Source organism: Hibiscus syriacus, unplaced genomic scaffold, assembly GCF_006381635.1.
Source record: "Hibiscus syriacus cultivar Baekdansim isolate YM2019G1 unplaced genomic scaffold, ASM638163v2 tig00110556_pilon, whole genome shotgun sequence".
Lineage (NCBI taxonomy): Eukaryota > Viridiplantae > Streptophyta > Magnoliopsida > Malvales > Malvaceae > Hibiscus > Hibiscus syriacus.
In genome coordinates, this window is record NW_024062779.1 from 2090232 (window position 1) to 2113789 (window position 23558).

General features: G+C 33.7%; 2 protein-coding genes and 2 pseudogenes across 3 annotated transcripts; 3 read left to right on the forward strand and 1 right to left on the reverse strand.

Annotated features, from left to right (window-relative positions):
- Positions 1-1547: 1547 nt before the first annotated feature.
- On the forward strand, positions 1548-3940 carry LOC120131340 (reticulon-like protein B22). 2 transcript variants are annotated; one of them, XM_039148347.1, is made up of 4 exons: positions 1548-1865; positions 2708-2849; positions 3147-3216; positions 3671-3940. In XM_039148347.1, exons 1-4 carry the CDS (start codon positions 1678-1680, stop codon positions 3784-3786), a joined length of 516 nt encoding a protein of 171 aa, XP_039004278.1. In that variant the 5' UTR covers positions 1548-1677; the 3' UTR covers positions 3787-3940. The 2 variants fall into 2 exon arrangements, with proteins under 2 accessions (XP_039004278.1, XP_039004277.1); XM_039148346.1 differs by having other exon boundaries at positions 1548-1930; positions 3671-3935.
- A 943-nt stretch (positions 3941-4883) lies between these two features.
- Positions 4884-5627, reverse strand: LOC120131826 (probable mitochondrial adenine nucleotide transporter BTL1). The gene is made up of 3 exons (XM_039148720.1): positions 5622-5627; positions 5239-5476; positions 4884-5047 (listed from the first exon to the last, which is right to left on the reverse strand). The coding sequence occupies exons 1-3, from the start codon at positions 5625-5627 to the stop codon at positions 4884-4886; spliced, it is 408 nt and encodes a 135-aa protein (XP_039004651.1).
- Positions 5628-12198: 6571 nt separating this feature from the next.
- LOC120131680 lies at positions 12199-12855 on the forward strand (annotated as a pseudogene).
- Positions 12822-15615, forward strand: LOC120131679 (annotated as a pseudogene).
- The last annotated feature ends 7943 nt before the right edge of the window (positions 15616-23558 follow it).

The following is a 23558-nucleotide window of genomic DNA, read 5'->3' on the forward strand; positions in this document are numbered from 1 at the left end:
AAGGACAATTTGATTAAATATACATTCCAATAATCTTTTATTTCTTTAACCAAACACGTTAATCTTACATACCTGCTAAACCAACCAAACACAAAATACAACATTCCCTGATAATCTTACATTCTCACCGATAATCTTACCTTTCGTGAACCAAATACAAACTACTAAAGGTTGCATTATTAAGTTAACTTCTAAGTAAGCAATCCCAATGCTGGGGGATTGATGTAAAATATACAATAAATTTATTTTTCAGCTCATGGAGGACATATAAGTAGGGTAATAGTAGAAATTTAAATTTTAATATCTCTATCATCGAACCAAATTTAGGAGAATTTAAATAACTTATAATAGTTATATTTTTATAGACTTATAAGTTAAACTTTTTAAAAAAATAAAAATAAAACACTAATAAATTTATATTATTTTAATAAAATATCCACAATTAAATTTGTATCATAAATTAAATATTTAGAACATATAATACTTTATAATTATTTTAACTTAATAAAAAATATTAAAATATCCATCAGCTACCTTATTGCACTCTCTTTCACAGCCCTCCCCAAGTGATCTACTCTGTTTAAATTATTGTTTTTCCTCCTTACATTCAAAAAAAAAATTAAATATTAAAAAATATTTACATAATAAATTAATATGAAACAAATTATGTTAATTGATTAAGAAAAATAAAATAATGGGTAAATTATATTGTTTCTCACTAAACTTTATCATACCTCCTATTTTATTCATCGTACTTTCAATTTTTCTAATTTGTTCATTGAACTTTACTGATTGAATCATTTTGTTTACTCTGTCGTTAAATTCTTAATGGTGTTATGACATGGCACAAGCATCAAAACGACGTTGTTTTGAAAAACTCAAATATACACCAAAACGACGTCGTTTTGAATCATCTTCTTTCCCTCATTATCACCGCAGGTCACCAAGTCATTTTTCATTACGACAACCGTCTATCGTTGTTGATGGTGGTCGTTCAGTTTCAAAATTCATGGTTCGGTTCGTCTTGACCCATGAGTCCAAATCTGGTGGTTTTTTAATCGGAAAATGTCTAAAAATCCGTAAAACCCTACTGAAACATTTCGGCTTCCTCACTTTTAATCTTCAATTTGTGGACTTCGGAGCAAATTCTGATAAAATAGAGGTCAAATTCGGACTCAATGTGTCGAAGCGAAGCAACCTATAAAATTGAGAACCAAACGACCACCATCTACGGCGGTCGATGGTGGCCAACAGTGGCATCCGACCACTTTTATTTTTATTTTATAGTTGGATGAGCAAAATAAGAGAAAGAGTAAAATTCAGTGAAAATGGTGTAAATTATCCTTTATATTTTCAATTATTTATATATTAAATAATAATAATAATAAAATAACACATCATCACAACGTTAGTGTATAATGACAGAGTGAGCAAAATGATTCAATCTGTACAGTTTAGTGAGCAAATTAGAAAAATTGGAAGTACAGTGAGTAAAATAGGGAGAGAAGTAAAGTTTAGTGGTTAATAGTGTAATTTACTCTAAAATAAAATAAATGAGTAAAGGCGTTTAAGATTCCAATCCACATCGGGGGCAAGAAGAAACTGAAAATTAAGATTCCAAATGTAAAGCAAAATTTTGGAACAATCCCAGTTAAAAAGGGATTGCAAGAAGAGACGATGGAAGGCGAAGGGAGGAGCGATGTGGGGAAAGCATTGGGATTGCTGATATGTGGTACCTTGGTGTACTACCACTGTGCCTACCGCAATTCAACCATTCTCTCTCTCTTCTCCGATGTCTCGATCATTCTCCTTTGCTCTCTTGCTATTCTCGGCCTCCTCTTTCATCAAATGATCTCTTCTCCGATGTCTCGATCATTCTCCTTTGCTCTCTTGCTATTCTCGGCCTCCTCTTTCATCAAATGAACATCTCGTACGCTTTCTTCTCTTTTACACCTCTGGGTTTCTTTCAAATTATCATTTTTATTTGTTGGGGTTTTAGTTTATTTATGTTCCTGCTAGTTTAGGATTGATGTTGAACTCTTTTCCTTTGAAGACCAATTTCCCTTTTTTTTTAATTTACAATAAGTAAGCTTCTTATTTTGTGACCGCGGTAGTCTCTGGATTTAGGTTTTAGATGATTTAATTAATCACGGTGACAGCAGAAATTATGCGTGCTTATCAATATGTTAATTATTGAATTTTTTAAGATGTTTGACAAGAACATGCTTACTGAACGATTTAGCATTTTGGATGTTTATTGAAAGTATTTGTTCGATCCAATCTTAACTTTCACCACATCTAGTGAATTATTAGGGCTTTAGAGTTAATTGAGTTTTGTATTAGGCTCCAATTGTGCTGAAGATGTTTCTGTTTGTAATAGGTTTGAATTATGGTTAGATTTTGATTTGTGTTGAAATTCACCTCCAGGTTGGGGTTCCTTTTCCCCGTTCATCTAATATTGTCATATATTTCTTTCCCCTTTCCTCACTTTTATTTTATTTTCTGCTTCACTCGAACTATCAAATTTAGTCCAGTGTTGATCAAATTGTGTGTTTACGAATCACGATATCTTATGTGCGTATATGCAATGTGACTTGTCTGATGGCATTCATATGATTTTGCTTTTTCATTTTAGTAATGAATTTTTGAATTTTTATGCTTGAAGCCTTGAACCATTTCACTCTCATAATGCAAAGATGTTTTATAGGATTCCGGTAGATCCACTTGAGTGGCAGATCTCACAGGATGCCGCTAATAGCATTTTTGCATGGTTAGCTAATACTGTTGGCGCAGCTGAGTCAGTCCTAAGGGTTGCAGCAACTGCGCACGACAAAAGACTATTTTTTGGGGTAAACTGTTGCAACTTAAATAGCTGTTCACTATAAAATCAGCAACTTTTTTCTATTTAGATCCTAATTCTTCTGCTTTAGTTGATATCCTTTGAATATACATCTCAAACGGCTTGATTCTTCTATCCTCCGAGAAACACCCCCTTCTCCTTGGAACCCTGGGCAACTGTTTTTCTCGTCTAGTGAATTTCTCATTGCTTTGATGCTTTTTGAAAGTTATTATGTTAATATTGTACTGCAATTATCTTGAGATTTTTTTCTTGCATGGTTATTAATTCGATGCATGTCTACCTTCAGGTCGTTGTTTGTCTTTACATACTGTCAGCCATTGGACGATTGGTCTCTGGTGCTACAGTTGCTTATGCAGGTATGCTTGCCATTAACTCCCATTTTTTATTGTTGAAATCAATTGCATCTTTTAATATTTGTAGTAAAACATGACATATATTTGAACGGGTTAATGTTCAATGAAGCACACACTATTTGTCTCAAGTTCCTGTCAAGTTTCTTTTGCTCATTCAATCACCATGAATTATTTTATGCACTTGGATATTTCATATTTCTACTTTGGAGCAATCACCGTATTATCAATACTATTTAAATGTCATTGACTTCTCCCCGACAAGATTGGGAATATGGCCGAAATATGTAAAAAGTGATTTGCTATTTGACATCAAAGAACCCTTGCTTTTTATGTATTAAATTTTCACAACCAGAAATTTTAGCATGCTTGATAAAATGGTTTTGCCTTCTACATTTCACCTCAAGTTTATATCTTTCTGAGAGTTATGAAAAATTTAAAAAATGTGTTTCTTAAATAGGATTGTGCTTGTTCTGCCTTTACACGCTTGCGGAAAGCTTGCAGTCAATCAGAACATGCGTTCCCCAGTTTCAAAGGCCAAGAAATGGCACCACTGTTGAAGTCGATAATATGTAATTGCAAGTGCAGTTTGAACATACGGTAAAGCAAGTTGAAGCTTCCAAACTTTGTTTTATCTTTGGACCTAGCCTTGTTGAGTATCGTTGCTATACTTTGGCCAAGACTGTAAGATGTATTACTGACTTTTGCTATACTTTGGCCGAGACTGTTAGATGTATTACTGATTTTTACTATACTTAGGCCGAGACTGAAAGATGTATTGCTGATTTCTAGTTCTGTATTTTCCGTCCATAAAATGTAACGTCCGAGAATGAAATTCTAACTTTTTTTTTTTGCGTCCTGTTTTAGCACATTTGTAGCACTAATGGTTTCTGTAAGTCCAACGTCAATATATCAATGAGAAGTACAAACTCCAGAACTATTTATGCTTGATTATTTGTTGACACAACGGAATTCTTGTTAATGTTACCAACAAATTGCAGGAAGATTTTCCCCCCCTTTTTTAGTTAGGACGCCCAATTATATCAACCATTATAATCAGAATCAATAATTATAAGCTCAAAATGTCATTGACGATTGCAGGAAGAATCTCATGTTTCACACAGAACAGTGTCAATGGCATTAACAACACTACCGTGCCACTAGCCCACTACCCAGACGGCCATCGCAAAGCAATATCAGGTTTCAAAGATTACATTTTTTGACGGAAAGATCATCTCTAGGAAAGATATGGATATTGTTCAATTATCTCAATTCAAACAAGAAATTGGCAGATATAGAGACCAAATTGGTCAAAATCTCATGTGATGTATAAGAAATCTGTAGGGTACACGTCAAGCGGAACAAAATTGAAGCTCACTTGATAATCAGGCAGAACTATTTTTTTTTTAAATGAAGACATTGATAGGGTTATTCATATATGTATATGGGTGTTGGTACTATTAAATACCATCATGTGGAGCTCCCATAAACAACACTGAAATTACTACCATGCTAGCACAGCATCCTCTTGCACTTTAAAGAGAGGAACTTCAACTAGTTAGCTACCGGAAGTATTTTTCTTTTCTAGAGCCATCATAATATGCGTCTCTCAACAAGCAATAAGTCTTTCCAAGATTCATAAAACATCCACGTGATACCAGAGGGCATTACTTTTAAACAGCACCCCACCCTCTGTAAAGACCCGTTAAGTCCTCATCCCGGATTACTTCAGCAAGTGCTGCTACCATGTTTGGTGGACACTTACCCTGCAAAGCTCCCACCATTAGCCGTTTTCTGGCTACTTCCAATGGAAAGCTTATGGTGCTAGCAATAAAACCTGGCCATTTCAATTGAACCAGTTTAGCTCTTTAAGCATTGATGCACTAATGGTCAAAATAACAAATAGGAAGGGTAAAAAAAGCTGCGTGTGTGTTTTGAGGGGGGGGGGGGGGGAAACAAAGGTTTATCGATGATATATGGGAAACCCCATTTAATAATTTCAAACAAACAGTTCAGGCCAAGACTTACCTGCAAGAGCTCCAAGTACAACCATCTCCGGACGATTTAGAGATTTTTTCTTCTTTGATTGGCAGTAGGATTTCTTTAGTTCGTCATACATGAAATAGTAACAAGTACTATATGGAAGCATGCCCATTAGTGTTGGAGAAAGACCAGCATAAAGGGCACCAACACCACCATCCTTGTAAATCTTGCTGATTGAAATGCTTAAGCTTGGGTATATGTCAGGACTGACAGTCAGTCTATCCTGGAAGAATTACAAGGGCAACATTCAGCTCCATAAGAAAAGGCAATAATGAGACAAACTGTATAATAGTTTCAACATAATCTCTTGAAACCATTTTCGAGAAATTGGTCATAGCACAAGAAAATTTTCAAACACAAACACAAACCTGCATGGCTCAAACACAAACCCGCTTTCAAGAGATCAAACAATATATAAGCCAATTGAAGAATGCATGTACTTTGCATTGAGCTTGTGAACTCAGCGTATGGAATGTATTTCCTTGCGCAGGTTAGTACAGGATCGTTTCAGACTAGATGTTTTGCAGAGTATGTTTTGAGTATTTGTAGAGGGCATGTATTCTATATGGACCTTGTGTATTCGAGTCGTAACTCTATTTTGATTTTCAAACTCATGGATTGTATTTGTACGTATTTGGGAGACTCCCACATTTTGTAAACTTTATTTGTATTCCGCATATGGTATGATGGATGTTTTCGATGGTTATAAACTGTTTTGAAAAATAATTTTTTGGGTTGACCATTTTGGTAATTTAATGTGGAATCATAATCCATGTATCTTCGGGTCGGACTGGATTAGGATGTTACAATTCAGCAAAATCAACTGATGTCTCATTAATAGGCCTGAGAAAAATGCTCTTAATTCCCCAAAGATAAACCTTAAAACATCACCACACTTTTCACATCCTTGGACAAACCAGATACAATGAAAACGACGACTAAAAAAGAAGGTGAACCTAACGAATAATGATTTTTTTACGAAAAACACGTCTTAAGATTATCCCACCAATCGAATTTCTGACACCAAGCACTTTTTGCATTCTAAAATGAATCCCACAACTCTTTCATGTAAAATTTTATTTTCATTTGATCTTATACGTTTAATCCACTTACAATACATGTTTTTCTAAGGTATAGATGTTATCTTTCATGTCCTTAACTTTTGAATTGAAGTTTTTGTAAGATTCGATATTCCATTTTTTCAGTGAACCTTTAGCTTCCTTAGCCTTCTTCAAAAACTAGCTTTATCATTTGAATCATCTTGGAGCACCTCATTGATCAAACTTCTAAAATTTGATTTGCTAAGTTATCAATTGATGAATTTGAATGGCATCGGACCACAGGTCTGGCAGAAGTACCGAAACATGATCTAAAATAACCTTCTTGAGACCCAGTTGCACTACGTTCTCAATTTCTACGAACCACTGTTCATCGATAAGGAATCCGTCTAATCTACTCCTTTTATTGCCTAGGCTAAACCAAGTGAATTTTCCCCTTCTCAAAGGCAAGTCAATCAGTTTACAACCGGAGATGAATTCAATAAATTGTAAGTAACCCGAAATCATGCTAGAACAACCACTACGCTCGAACTACATGAAAGTCACCTGCTATTAGCCAACAAGTAGAATTCGGCCCTTTCAAAACCAGCAATTCATTCCACAACTCAATTTGTTCAGACACCAAACTTTATATAAGTGCTGATATTATGCATATATGTTACATGTAGATGTTATGTTCAATATATCTTTCTAAAAATATTTTTTTTTATTTTTTTTTTGATAATTTATAAGTAATTATTTTATAACCTATTATATATATCCAAAATTTTAAAGAAAATATAACAATTAGTCGATTTCTTCCTCCCCTTCTCTTCCCTTTTTTTTTATTCTTTACAACTTGTGTCAAATTTATAGATCAATCCAATTTTTTCTTCTTTAATTTTGTTTAACCAGTGACGAAACCGATTTTGATGTTGATTGCCGCCCGCCGATTATATTTTTTCTTTTTCTTTTTAGTTTTTTAATAAGAATAATTATGTCTCTGTGACATGTTCTCTGCATTTATGACATTTTTATCTCTGCATTTGTGGCACGTTTTCTCTGTCTTTTGGTAGCTTACCATTTTTTGTCGTTTTTATTTATCTTTTTTCGCAGGTTTGGATTTGACATCGTCACAACTTATCAATATAGCGTTTATTTGTTATCATGATAGTCTTCCTTGCTTTGGACCATCAGATTGATTTGATGCACGTTTTGCGCTTGTAGATAGTTTTCTCACGCCGCTTAACTTTGATTTGCGATTTGTCGATAGTATTTCAATAGTTTCATCCCTTTTGTGGTTCGTTTATCGTTACAATCAAATTTTTTTCGTATCTTTATTTTATTTGAGCATTGGTTAGGTTTTTTAACTTTTTCCTTTTATGGTCATTGTGTGATCTAGGTGACTAGTTTTTGTGTTAACGATTATAGGAAAATGTCATAATTATAATTTAGTTTACGGTTATGCTCGTAAATCTTCATTGTAATTCTGGATACTTTCTATTTTTAATAAAACTAGAGGCTTTCTATAAAAAAATATATAACAAATTTAGTATTTTAATATGTACGGTCAAATTTTTAGTAATTTATTTTTTAGTATTTTTATATTTAATTTTTGAATATTTAAATAATTTTATATTTATAATTTAAAATTATTTTTTATTTTTTTGAAAAGAAATTAAATAAGCTCTTGCACTTTATAAAAATCAATTTAGCCCTCGAACAAAATTAAAAAAAATAATTTAGCCTATCTGCCACGTCATTAACCATAGTGGATTGCCACATTAGCTTTGTAACATCCCAAATTAAGGGTTAGTGATTAAATTGTAAAATTTTGGAATTTTGGGATAAAGGTATAATAGTTAAATAGTTCAATGATTTATGTGGAGATATTTCCTGAAAGTTATTAGTAATTATCAAAGGAATTAAAGGGCAAGATGGTCAATTGACAAGAAAAGATATTTTTCTCCCCTTTAATAGGAGATAAAACGTGGGGAGATGAAAACATTTTATCTTCTTCTTATTCCTTTCTTCTTCCTCCTCCCCGTGGAAGCTAGGCAAAGGTGAGTTTTCTGTTTTGTTGATTATTTGTTGTTATAAATGTTGGGTTTTGATCATTAGATGATAACTAAGCTTAAGGAAAGTTTAAGTTATCTTAAAATCAAAAGATAAAGGAGTTATGACAGATTAAAGAAAATGGGTTTTGAAGTGAAATTTTGAATAGGAAGGTTTAAATGAATTTGGATGATGAATTTAACTTGTCATCTAAGAGAATAAGAAATTAGAAGTGTTAGAATTAAGTTTGGATAACATGGAAAATTTGGTATGATTATTGATTTCTATATGGAGAATAGAATTTTGAGGTTTAAGATGAAATAAATGGATATAAATTAGTTTAAGTATGTATATTTGAGTTAAGAATATGAAAGGGAATGAAACATGAAGAATTTAAGTTGATATAGTGAATTTTCGTGCATAAACAGTGATTTTCTGGGCTTGAACGAAAATTCCATATTACGCAGGGGGTACAGATTCCCCCCTGGGGGTATCAATTCCCCTCTAAAGAAAAAAATATGGAATTTTGGGCTTAAGTTATTAACATCAAGTTTAAGGTTTAGGCTTCTGATAATTGTTTTGAAAATTATATTTATGTAGATATTGACCCTAAACAAGTTCCAGAACAATCAAAGAATTAGGATCGAATCAAAGCAAGGCTAAGGTGAGTGCAATTTAATTTTACGTATGTTATTGAACATACATTGGCTTGCAATGAGCCAGTGGTGGAGTTACTATGGTAAGAAGTGACTCCTTAAATGTTTATATAGTTGATGGAATTCTTATATGTGCATGAGTACATGAAAATAGATATATGTTATTATATGTGATTATAAGAGCAATAAAATGAATACATGCATATGTCTATAGAGTAAGTGCATTTCTACATGTGATTTATGTGAATACATGTATGTGTGAATATGTTTGGTATTATTACATGATCATAAGATATAAACAATGTGATAAGTGATATGTGAATATATGAAATTATGAGACAATTGATTAAGTGCTTAAGAGATATAAGCAATGAGATAAGTGACATGTGAATCAAATGGAAATGATTTAGGCATAAGTTTATATGTTATTCTATGTGATATGTGATGTATATATGAACAAGATGTGACATATGTGCTTATATAATAACATGAGAAATGATATAAGTCATATGAAACTATCTACGTGAATACATGCACTTGTGATACATGTGATATGATATGAGATATACGGTTACACATACATGTGGTATGTGACAGAAGAGAAATAACAAGTGATATGAATATGTGAAATGATAAATAATAATGCTCATGTTATACAATACGAGAGCTATAGGTATAGTTGGCATGCCAAGAGTCGAGGGTCTATGCGGTCATTCGGGACAATTCTACGTGGTCCTTCGGGACAATTCTACGTGGTCCTTCGGGACATATATGTAATTATGTGGAACATGTATGTGGTACTTCGGTACACTTATTTGGTCTATTGTATTATGTATATGGTTCTTAAGGAGTGGTCCTTCAGGACATAGTGGTCCTTCGAGACATTTCTACGCGGTCCTTTGGGACAAATATTCAGTGCCCTTAGTGGGAATTTATACGAGCTGTGGTGACATCATTTGTGCACAACCTCAATGTACTCACATACCTTCAGTTCTCACCAGTGTACCATGGGCTAATAAAGAGATAAACAAAGATACTGAACATGATATGTATATGTGGTTTGTTATATGGAATAGATCACATGATTTACATAATGGTGTATTGCTTGGTTAATGCATGATGCGTTATGTATAAGACTGTTAAATTATAAGAATTAATGATAATGAATATGAAATGTTAAACATGTTGATAATGGTATATGTGTTCCATGATCTGTATAGAAATTTCACGATGATATGTTTATTCCTTGGTATAGTGATATATGTGTTATATGATGAATATATGGTAAGTAAAAGGGATTAATGATAGTATTTGCATATATATGCCTTTTGTTTATATGAAATGATATATGTTTTATATGTCTCACTAAGTCATCGACTTAGCGTGCGATTGTTTCACACGTAGGTTTGGAAAGCGAAAAAGAGAAGATTGATAAAAGTTATACAAGACATGTCAGTTTCTCATTTCCAAAGATCAGATCAAAAAATAAGTTAATAGTATGTATTTTGTAATATTTATAGTGGTTGGCATGTAAACAAAGATTTGAATCCGATATGTTTTAATCGGTTTTGTAAAATCATATGATTGAATTTTGGTAATGTTTTAAACGTATATTTGTAAATGGTAAATGAAAGATGATGAACGTTTTAAATTTTACGAATTTATACGTATTTTACGAAACTACTGTAACAATACTGTAGCAGGATATCGATTCCCTGTAGCAGGGGAATCAGTTCCCCTTTGATAATCTGGAAAATTTTAACATTGGTACTGTAGCTAGATACTGTAGCAGGGTGCTATTCATTATTATTCACAGCACTGATCATACCATATTTTACTGTTCATAAATACGTTTTTGCCTCAAAATTTTATAACAAACACAATTCAATAATATATGATCGTATTTTCTTAAAATAAGTTCAAATGTTCTGTTATTTTGCAAGAATAAAGGTTTTGAAATGTCAATGTGACATCTCGGACTCGTATCCGGGTCGGATATGAGTTGGAGTGTTACAAGATTTGTGGATCCCATGTTAGCATCGTGAACTGTCACGTCAACATCGTAACGGTTAACGACATAAAATGTTGATCAAAGGATCACATTAGACATGTTTTCAGAGTTCGAGGGCCACATTAAGAGAAAAATAATATGAGGAACACATTAATTTTTTTTAATGAATAGGGACATCTGATGCCTTTTTTTGCCAAAAACTTTTAAAAGTTTAAAGTGTATACAATATAATTTAAATAATTAATTTTTAATTAAGCCTAAATTTATATAATAATATATTAACACCCTTTAATTAATAACTTAACTTTTATAAAAAAAACAGTTTTACAATTATTGAATTTAAAATTTGAGAATATTATTGGTGAAATTTCCTTTTTTCTTTTTAGAAAATGAGAGTTTTTTTTAGAATTATTTTATGGTCTAAGTCATTTGATATAGTGCATGTAGAATTTATCACGAGGGGACGACAAATTTCATAAAATATATTTAAAAAATAAAATTCATCCTATAAATTGAAATAAATTTGTATGGAACTCGTCACTCTCTTATGATGAGTTCTAATTATTTATTATTGTTAGGTGTAATATCAAAATTAGCCCTTAATATTTATTAAAATTGTCATTTTAGACCTTATTTTATTTTTTAAAAACATTTTAACGTTCAACATTTCATTTTAAGGTAAAAAAAGGCCCATAATATTTGAAAAAAATAATCACTTTGACTCTTATTATTTTTTTAGAACATTTTAACTACAGTGTTTCATTTTAGGTAACAAAATCCCTATTTTAGAGTGTTAATCGTGTGCTAACTAATAATTTATATCTATAGAGAGGCTTTTTACCCAAAATAAAATGGTGAGTGTTAAAATGCTCTAAAAAAATAATATAGATCAAAATGACAATTTTGATAAATATTAGAGACTATTTTTACATTATATCTATTTAAAAAAAAAAACTCATCATGTCTCATGATAAATTGTACGTGCGCTACTAACAAATGATTCATATTCTAAATTAATTTCCATACATTAATAATTTTTTTTCGCATGAATTATTTAGCCAATGAAGCCAATTATCAAATTGTATGAGCCTCTTGATCATAAATTTTCAAAACGAAAAAGATAAAAAAGCGCCAGCTTTTCCTTTAATATCACTAGACCAGAGTTAAATAAGGCAACGAGTTTTTGCACACCAAGTTTTCGACAAAATTCCTTTTACATATTAAAGAAGAAAAAAAAATAATCTGTGAATGGTTACTAATGCAGAAGAATAGGCTTGGTCACCACTTTATTCTCTAGCGAGACACTACTCCAGAGTAGCTCCGCCTCCACCTGCGTATGCTGAGCCGGTCATCCGCGTCTCCAATAACGTGGCTTACTTGGGCAGTCCAAAACAGGGTACAAAGCCTCGCCAACTCCTTTCCTTGCTCCCTTTCCCTGGGAAGAAATCTGCCACTGGTCGCGTCACTGCTATCAGTTGGCTCAAATATTACTTCGATGAAATTTCAGACTCCGCCATTCAGTCTCATTTTAACAAGGTCCTCGTACGTATTCCAAACTACTCCCACTTTTAGTATTACACACAAAAAGAGACCTATTTCTTTGCTCGATGCTTTAGGCCAAGTAGTTATCTCTGCCACTTTCCTATCTCAGCATTCAACATATGCATATCCGTCATTCTTGTTGCAGGTAGATATCGAGTCCTCAAATCGTGATGCAGCTGATTCCTTCATAGAAAGTGGTGGTCAAATGAAACCCTTGAGAAAGTACCCTTAATCTCAGAATTAAAAACTTTTTTTTCTTGGGCCCTTCCGTGCGGGTTTAATTACTCTGCACTTATACAGCTTACCTACAGATCAAGCATAATGAGGTGATGGAAGTAGGGGCAAGAGTTTGGGTACCTGTATCGATTGCAGAGACTCGAGTCTCCAAGAGATTTGACTGTATACCGAGTGGGACTCTTCATCCAAATGCTGATGAGATTGACTATTTGCGAAGACTTGTCAAGTACAAGGCATGTATTGAGTTTTTAATTGCTTGTTGGTATCTTTTATCAACCCGTGTGCTTATTACTCTGTTATTGCATGTGTTTGTCCTTGGGGGCAAACCTTTAAGTTGATAAGCATCCGTCCTAATTAGTATGCTACTTTTCACTTCATGGATAAATGATGATGCATGCTACAAGTTCCTTACTTCAGTCTGAAGGTATTTTCCCCACAACATGTCCTTCCTATATTTATTTCTTCTGTTTTATGTTTCAGGACTATGCTATTCTTGTACTAAATAAACCCCCAAGCTGCCAGTAAAGGTTTGGTTACGTCATTAAAGGTATTTGAGTTGTTGTCTTAGCATATTGTGTTTCCTCTCACTTTGGTCTATCACAATATCTTCAGGGAAGTCTGCCTGTATATAACAGTATGGATGCATTAGCAGCGGCAGCTCTGTCTTATGATTATGATGAGGGTCCTAAACTGGTATGCTCATTTATTGTAGAAATTATATGGTGAATGCCTTTACCAGTTTCTGGTTGTTATTATTATTGCCATATATCAGTAACAGTTAAAAAGTCGATACTTTTCTTGATCCACTGATATATATAGATAGCATCATATGATAATAGAATGTGGCCTAATGGTTAAGCTTTGGATTTAACTGAACACAAGCTTTCTTGTTTGAGAGCAGAGCTAGCATCATGGTGAAGCATATGGGACGAATAATAGCCTGACACCACACATGTAACTATGATTTAAGAGTTCAGGGTAGATATATGTATTTTATATAGTTGTAGTTTTATATATTTCTTATCATCTCCGTGTATGTATTCAGTCACACACATATGCACTTTTATTTTGGAAAATATTCTTGACTTCTGCTTAGAGATCCATAACATGGTATTTGATTTTTACTTTTTTTTCTTCAATATTGCAAAGAAAGCACACGTCTCATTTTTCATGGGAGAAATGTGTATTTTTTTATTTGGTGGTAAAAACTGTATCAACCTTACAAGATATGTTTGGGAATAGGATTAAAAAAGTACAAATTATTTTATCCCCTCTTTCTTTTTTCATTATCATTTGTTGAAGTCTCAAGTTAATTGGACCTTGTTGAAGTAATTTTATTTTATTTCATTGATTCATTGATGTTAAACTGTATATCTTGAGAGTAATGATGACTAAGATGTTAATAATTTTTTTGAGGGTTTGTGGTGCTTCTTATTCAGCTAATTCTTAAAAAGGACACAAGAAGTAATTTTTCTGTACTTGGGATAAGGCTTAGGGGAGTGTAAGTTATATATTGAAAGATTTGCTTGTAGTTGACTTGTAAGTGAAATGTAGCTTGTAGCTATTAATGAATTGTTATCTGATTTTACCTTTTATTTTGCTGGAAAGCCAATTCTGACTTTTTCACTCATGCTTTTATTATGAACTTCTATGAGGTGCATCGACCTGATAGAGAAAGCAGTGGCCTCCTCTTAATGGGGAGAACCAAAGAAAGCATAAGTCATCTTCATTGGCTGTTCAATGACATAGATCCAGCAAAATCCTCCTGTAAGGTAACATGTACCCTAACTAGTGAAAACAAATTGTCAGATGCCTGCTTCCTACATCCCATGTTATTATGTATATTTTTATTAGCGCAATGGCTGCCAACTTGTACAGGCATTATAAACTGCTGGTTGAACATTTCCTGTTCTTTTAGTTTACAAATATTCCGTTGGAATTTAGGCTTGGAATGATGCTTGCGATGCAAAGTTTCAGCGGTATTGTGCGTTGGTGATAGGCACTCCAAAGGAGAATGAAGGGCTTAATTTGTGCTCCTCTTTCGAAGGTTCTCTTTGCATCTGCCTTGACCAGCGTTTTAATCACGTATCTTTTGTTGTTTGTTTTAGATTCTTCTCGACAATGGTAAGACTGAGATGGTCATCTTGGCTCAGAATGTGGGTTTAGAACCTTCTCAAGATGCTATGACCGAGTATCGGGTACTAGGTCCTATGATAAATGGATGCTCGTGGATTGAACTGTGCCCACTTACTACCAGGAAGCATCAGGTACCATATTTATCTCTGTTTATCTTGAATAGCGATGTACGCAGGAGGCACATATTTGTATGAATCACACCCAATATCTCATATTTCCAATTTCTTGAAGCTCTAGGGACTCCCATTGTTGGTGACTATAAGTACGGCTGGTTTGTCCACTGGAAATGGAAGCAGATGCCTCTAGCTGATATTGAACCAAGGACTGGGAAACCATAATAGTTACGGAGGCCGGAAGGTCTGGATGTTCAGAAGGGAAGTGTATTGTCCAAGGTTCCCTTATTGCATCTGCATTGCAGGGAGCTTGTGCTTCCAAATATTGCAAAGTTCCTCCGCTGTTGAGTGAGAATGAAGGAACCCTGCCTCCTGGACTAAGTGGCAAGCTCGATCTCCTGCGCTTTGTAGCATCGTTGCCTAAACACATGAAAATTAGTTGGAACTTGATGTCCTCCTATTTAGTGTAAATTTCAACTTTGATGATCTCATCTTTACATTTAACAATATATTCTTAGAACTTCTCAACATTTCTTTCTTTCTTTATATTATGTTCTACCGCAACTCAAATTTCGTTACGGACTTAAGGCCATATTAATTTTGATCCATGCTTGTTCGGGTCAAAGGATTTTTATAATTTCAGCTTTCTTGATCTCTGGATTATTATTCATTTAAAAAATAAATTTAATTATAAAAAATAACTCTATTTCATCATTATTTTAATATAGGGAAATACTTGATAGTGGCGGAACTTGGTATTAAGTTTTGAAGGGGCTTAATTAAAATTTAAAAGAACTTAAAGGGATTTGATTAAAATTTCCAAATCTTTTTTGGAGATTCAATCAAAACATTTTAAAATTTAAGAGTTTTAATGAGAATTTTAAAATAAATTATAAGGTCAAGTTAAAATATTTAAAAACTTAAAGTTCTAATGGTCTTTTTTAAAACTTAAAAGGGAGGAAATTATTTTTTTTAAACTTTTTTAAATGAGGGGAGCAAGGCTCCTATTTAAAAATAATATCTATGGGGGAGAAACTGTGTTTTTTTTAATTAATTTCTTTAAAAATTAAACTTATTTAAAAAAGGTATTTTGTTAATAATAAGATGACTTTATCACGCTCGACGAGTACTGCTGAGCATCATTAATTTAATTTATAAAAACTTAAAATTTTAAAGGACTAAAAATATAATTAATTAAAATTTTAAAAGTAAATTATTTAAAATAAAATATTAATTACATTATTTTTTTTTATAATTTTTTAACAATAATTGGATCAAATATTTTGAGTTGGTATTTAATCCACTTTAGATAAAATGTATGTACTATATCCAAGAGAAAAGCAGCAAACTGTTGCAAGAGACAAGAGCATCAAACAAAAATCCCAATGCTCGAAATAGATCAAAGCTCATAAATACCTAAGCATCAAACAAAACCTGATGCTCAAATCAGACCAAACTTCAATCTATACATAAGTTCTTATACAAGGACATGTTAAACCTAACACCATGAAGCTTAGAGCGAACAACTTTCTTGATAGAACCAACAACATCATCCATACCCCTCGGAGATCCACCAAAAACCCTCCCATTTCCTTTCTCCCAAAGAAAATAAATGATAGCACTCAATGCCAACCAAAACACAACAGCAACAACAAAGGTTTTACCCTTGAAACGAGAGATCGCCCAACATAACACAAAATCCCAGGCAAAGGACGAGCACTCTAACCTGCAAAGACGGAGAATAAGCTCCCTGAGAGCACGCACTTCAGATTAATCTCCAAGCCCATCTTATGCAGGCGATATTTGGACGACAAATTATTGAACAAGGCAAGCCATATATTTGATCCAATTTTTTTAAAAAAGATTATGGAAAATAATATAATTAATATTTTATTTAAAATAATTTATCTTTAGATTTTTAACTAATTTATAATTATATGTTAAATCCTTTAGAATTTTAAATTTTTATAAATTAAATTAATTATGCTCAACGGTATTAACCGTTAGTGGTGTTCAGCGGTACTCATTGAAAGTTGTAGAATTTTCCATTATAATAATATTCAGATGGCGTTAAATATTTTTATTATATATTTTAAAGAATTTTAAATTATTTTTATTAGAGAAAATAACCTCAGTGACCGAAAATGCCTTATAATATACGATTTTAACCAAATTTTTTTGGATTTGCCAAAATGACCAACAAATTCGCAACGCGAACTCCAATTTCACAACCCAGTTTCCAATTTTGCAACGCGAATATGTAAATCGCATTGCGATTTTCCAAATTCGCAATGTGAATCTGTAAATCGCAACGCGAATCTGTTACGATTTTGTAAATCGCAACATATAAGTCATATTCGCAACGCGATAGTCAAATTCGTAACACAGAAGTCAAATTCGCAACGCGATAGTCAAATTCGCAACACAAAAGTCAAATTCGCAACACAAAAGTCAAATTCGCAACGCGATAGTCAAATTCACAACGCGAAACACAATATTAATTTTACAACACAAATGTAAACACTATTATTGCAAATCATAACCTAAAACCCTAAATCACAACTCAGTCCCATCTCCATCTCTCACTCTCTACGGTGACATCCGTCCCCATCTCCGGCGAAATCCGTCTCCATCTCCGGCGAAATCCATCTATCTCCATCTCTCAGAGAAACCCTTACAACCATTCAAGGTCAGAAATGGAAAATCAACCACCGAGGGTTAGTTTTTTATTCTCTTATTTTTATTTTGAAATTTTTATATTATTATTAGATTTTTCTTATATTGATGATAAATTTGTTGGTGATTTCAATATATATAAAGATTAACCATTTCACTGAGATTGCTTAGTAAATTCATTCGGTTGCTGCCAATACTGCTAAGTTGTTTAGTCTTTAACCTTGTGAAGTTAGTATTTGTCTTTGTTTTGTCTTTTTGTTGAAGAAATGCAATTCATTCAATTTTTAATTTGCAGAAGAATAGTTTTTGAAACTTAAATTCGTAACACGAAAATGAAAATCACAACACCAAAATCGCAACGCGAAAATGAAAATCGCAATGCAATTTCAGTTTCGCGTTGCGATTTTCTCGTTGCGATTTTCATTTTTCGCGTTGCGAATTTAAGTTTCAGAAACTACTCTTATTCTACAAATTGAAACTTGAATGAATTGCATTACTTCAACAAAAAGACAAAACAAAGATAAATACTAACTTCACAGTGTTGCTAATTTAAGTTTCAAGAATAAACTACTACTCTTTATGTTGTCCTTGAACCTGCACTAAACCTATATGTTGTCCTTTTAAATGTTTATATAAGTGCTTACTTCTGGAATGTCATTTGATGCATTTTGTGAACTATGATGGAATAATGACAGCATGTGAATACCGTGCTAGTTTGAAACATATTTGGCTTTGTTTTCACTGTTTAATATCTTGTCTGTTTATAGTGTATAATTTTTAGTTTTTGGTATATCTAACTTGGTATGTTTATTGTTTTTGTAGAATTTTTTTTGGCTGCATTGACCTTAAGGAATAAATTAAGCATAGCCTCTAAAATTGCGTCGACGCTTACACCTCTACAAAGAAAATTGTTTGAGGATACTTGCTTCGGGCCATGGCTGAAAATACAACATACGGGTGGAGATGCTATGTTGACACATTTGTTTCTTCAGACCATGACTAACGATCTACCCGAGAAGATACAACGTGGTGATGAAGAGATATGGTTTCATTTTTCTCCGGCGCCGGCGTATACTTGTTTTGGGCGGGAGGAGTTTTGCTTAATCACTGGTCTACGCTTCGGACACGATGAAGTAACCCGATACACTAGTCATATCTCCCGCCCATCATGATTATCTCGGGTTTTTCCTGAGCTGGCAAAGTCAAAGCCAAGTTTACACGTCGACGACTTGAAGAGATTATTTGTTAAAGATGGTTTTACTCGGATGGATGACCTTGATGTTGTCCGAGTATGCCATTTATTACTTTTGCATGCCGACTTTTTTGGCAAAGAGGGTAGACAACCTATCTCTGATGACCTAATATTATTGGTAGAGGACCTAAAAGCATGGAATCTGTTTCCGTGAGATTCATATCTATGAAAAGCTACCTGGAAGAAGTTGTCGTATACCTTTGAGGACCGAAAAAGTTTACGGGGCGATGGTTCTAAATACACTTTGACAGGCTTTACTTGGGCCTTTAAGGTAAGAATTTCTATATAATGTTTCCAAAATTATAATTAATTATTTAACAATTACTAATGTTTGTGTATTATATTGTTTTGTAGATTTGGATATTTGAGGCTTTCCCCAGCATGCGGACATATGCGATAAAAAGATCAAATGATATTCCTAGGGCTATTACCTAGAAGAGGATCCGCATGTTGGATTGGAAAGAGTTACTCCCATATACGACGATGAATGATGTAAGTTAACACACAAATAATACCATATATAAACAAGTTATTACTAGTACAATTTTAACTTTGTTTGAGTTTTTATATTGTTAGGAGGCCAACTATCCATTACAGAGGCTGACACCCACAGAGGCTGAGCTTGCCACTGATTGGTGGCAAGCTAGTAAGCGGTTTTTTGATGGGATAGATGATGAGCACCCCCCACTTCGAGAGCCATCACCTGATTGGGCTGATTCTACAGCTCGACACCCGGAGCCATCACCTGATCGAGCCTCTTCCCCACCTCCACCATCACCTATTCCATCATATTATCAAGCCTCTTCTCCACCATCACCTCATGGTAGACGACCGGCAAAGAGGCCATGACATTTATCTCCCTGTTCTCCACCTCCACGAGATGAGTTAGGGGAGTTACGTGGTGAGGTCGGTGCTTTGCGTCATGAGGTCGGTACTTTACGTGAAGATTATGCTGCATGGCGTGATGAGGTTCGGTCTTTACGTGGTGAGGTGGATTTTTTACGCGATGACAATGGTGCGCTACGTGGTGAGGTATCTACTTTAAGTGATGAGGTTGCCGCTCTACGCGAGATTGTTTCATCGTTGCAGAATAAGGTTAATACTCTACGCAATGAGGTAAATTTGTTTAATACTATACTAAAAATGCAAATAACATTTTTTCGGCATTATTTATTTATTTACTGATTTATGTATTAATTTATTTTCAGCGGCCTGATAAGGTAGATGCTTTACGTCGGGTTTTTCTTGCACGACGGGGTTCACGCATCAGACGTCGTGCACGTGCCATTACGTCTCCGTTCACCCCACTAGTGCCAAGACTCCATAAGAAGAAGCCCGATGCATCTATCATCATTCAAGAGGCGACTCCTATCGTTCAAGAGGCCCCTCTCATCATCGAAGAAGCTCATCCCACCGTTCAAGAGGCCCCTGTCATCGTTCAAGAGGTCCCACCCGCCGTTCAAGTGCCCGATTCACATGGCGTCATATGTCGACATATTGATAAACCCCCTCCCGTGCCTGATATGATGGATACGAGTTGGCTTTCGTATGTGTTACCGACCAATACCATTCATCAGCAGGAGAGAGAAACACTACCGGACACAATTACGGATAATACCCTTTGAGCTAAGACCGTAGTTGATTTTTATCTACATGAGCGGAGCAAGGGGTGTTATTCTGACCTATGGCAACTCGACGATGTTATTTATTTGTTTCTTGACCGGTCTTGGTGGGGTATTTTATTAGGGGTTGAAGATAATGGCTATCTCGAAGGGGTGGTAGGTCTTATATTCTTCTTATATTGCGTTTTGATTATTTGTTTTAAAATTATTAATAAATTCACTAATATATGTATTTTTTTTTTATAAAACAACATATTGATGCATGAGTGTCACGTCTTCTAATAATAAGAAAATTGAGGAAAATAAGAAATACTCGATGGACTATTATGCCGACGTCTTTTCACGTAGTTCACTTGAAGGATACGAGAGATGCTTCATATACGTTGGGTAATGGAAAAGCTAAACTTTATCCTGCGTGGTGGGAGGTCGATAAGGTTAGTATTTATTTTTTGAATATTTTAAAGGTTTTCATAAATTTTATTCGATGTGTGCAATTATTTATGATTGCAGGTGTTTATCCCTGTTTTAGAACGTCGTCATTGGCTTCTCGTCGAGCTTCAGCTCCCATCCCTAAAGTTAATGGTATATGACATCATGTTGAATTATATACCATTGTCTGATTTGAGAGATATTATTTGTAAAGGATGGAGCACTCATTTGGCGAAATACTTGGACGCGATTGACTATTGGACTAACTCTGGAAATAAGAAGCCAAAAAAGTTCAAAGTTACAATGATCAGAGACGATACCGTGCCACAACAAACGGAGGGAGCCAGAGGGGATTGTGGTCCTCTTGTATGCATGTGCTTGGAGCGTTTGACGACATGAAGTAAACATTTTCTACCTCCCACAGATAGAGATAGAGGTGCAGTAGGCTTATGGTTTCGGCATTTTATGGCTCTAGCAATATATACGAGACGTTGCCTACCTACAGCCGCGTGCTGAAAGTTTGCATAAATAATTGGTAAGTTTTAGCAAGTGTTTTTAACATATATACTCTTTGTTGATTTGAAAATGTTTGGTTAAGTACCTAGAATTCAATAATTTGCTGTTTGTTGGTTTTAGATGTGTAGAAAGTGTTGTTTGAGCAAATGTTTGGTTTCTGCACGTTATTCCTGACGTGAGCTACGTGAAATTGATGTATTTGTGCATAAACAACAGTTTGGGTACACTTTTTTTTGCTTGTTTAATTGAATTTTACATTGAAAGTTGATTTATTTAATTGATAAGGAAATAAGAATTATTTATTGTTTGTTTAATTGATTTGTAAAAGTTGATTTGTTTAATTTGATGTGTAAATAAGAATTATTTTTTTGCTTATTTAATTGATTTGTAAAAGTTGATTTGTTGTTTTAAATTCAATATGCAGTATGTTGAAGGCAAAAAAGACATGTTGAAAGTAAATTCGCAACGCGAAAGGTAAATTCACAACACGAAATAAGCGTTGCGATAGTCAAATTCATGTTGCGATTTTCGGTTTGCGATTTCGCGTTGCAAATTTGACTATCGCAACGCTTAGTTCGCGTTGCGAATTTGACTTTCGCGTTGATCGTAACATACAACATCAAGTTATATACAACATCAAACATATTCCAAGCTATAAATACAAGCTAAGGACACTTGAAGAAGCAAGAGAACAACTATCCAAACAATCAAACACAAGAGAAAATCCCAACATGATAACAACTGAACAGATCATAGCAATGTTCAAACTCAAGTTACTAATAAATGTCTAACTTAAAGAAGAACATACCTTTATTAAGTTGATAATTGATAATTTGGGAGAGAAATCATTGAAAAATTATATAAAAATAAAATTATGTAAATAAAAATGCCTTCCGAATATTATCCATTTCATCCAGCTCATGATGATAGGATAACCGTTAACCGAAACAGTCTGAGAGAAACATAGCTGATGTAGAAGCAGCTGCATATTTAAAATCTCGAAGGCGATCTATTTGGTTCTCAAACATTTAAAGCATTGGAAGCATTTCGGACTTATGATTTGGGTGGTACTCGGAAGCATTTCAGACCTATTGTTTTTTTGTTATTATTACAAGTTGTAGCCCTCAATTATCGGGATTTTTAGTTGTCATTTGTTTCATTTCTCGTATACCACCCATATCATACTCCCAAAACGTTTCTGACGCTTTAACTGTTTGAGAACCAAATGCATCACCATTGAGATTTTAAATCTGCAGCTGCTTCTACATCAAGTATGTTTAGCTAAGATAGTTTTGGTTTAGGGTTAAACTACTTCAGTGAGCTGACTGAAATGGATAATATCCGAAAGACATTCTTCGGATATCCAATCTTCCTGCTTGTTAACCAAAAATTATGATGGTTGAGATTTCCCTCTCGTTAAAAGTTGAAAAAAAAACAATGGAAATTAGGAATAATCAATGATAACATGCATATTGTCTAAGTTATTCTATTGAGTAAGTTGTTGTTTGGATAGAACAAAGGCTTGGGCTAATATTTGTAGTGGAACCGAAATTTATATTGAAATTCAAACTCAAATTGAAATTTAAATTCAAACTCTAATTACATATGAAATGAATTTGAAATGCAGTGTTAAATTGAACATGGAAATTGCATAATTGATTCATACTATTCAAGTAACATGCTTTATGAACCATCAAGCTAAAAGACAATATTGATTGAGTTCAAAGCTAAGTTGTGAGTTGATGGGGTTGCCACACTTGTCACATGGTTGAAATAAAGTACTCACATGGAAGAGATAGATTGTTTTGTTATGCACATCCCATCTCATCTGAATGAAAATATACATACAATATAATCAAACCAAAACATACATACACAACAAATTTATATATAACAATGTTCAAATAATGTACCCATAAAAACGAAATTAATCCGATGAAAAAGGGTTATTTCTAACGAAGTTCGGAACATTATTTTCCAAATAATGTACCCATAACAATGTTCAAATAATGTACCCACAACA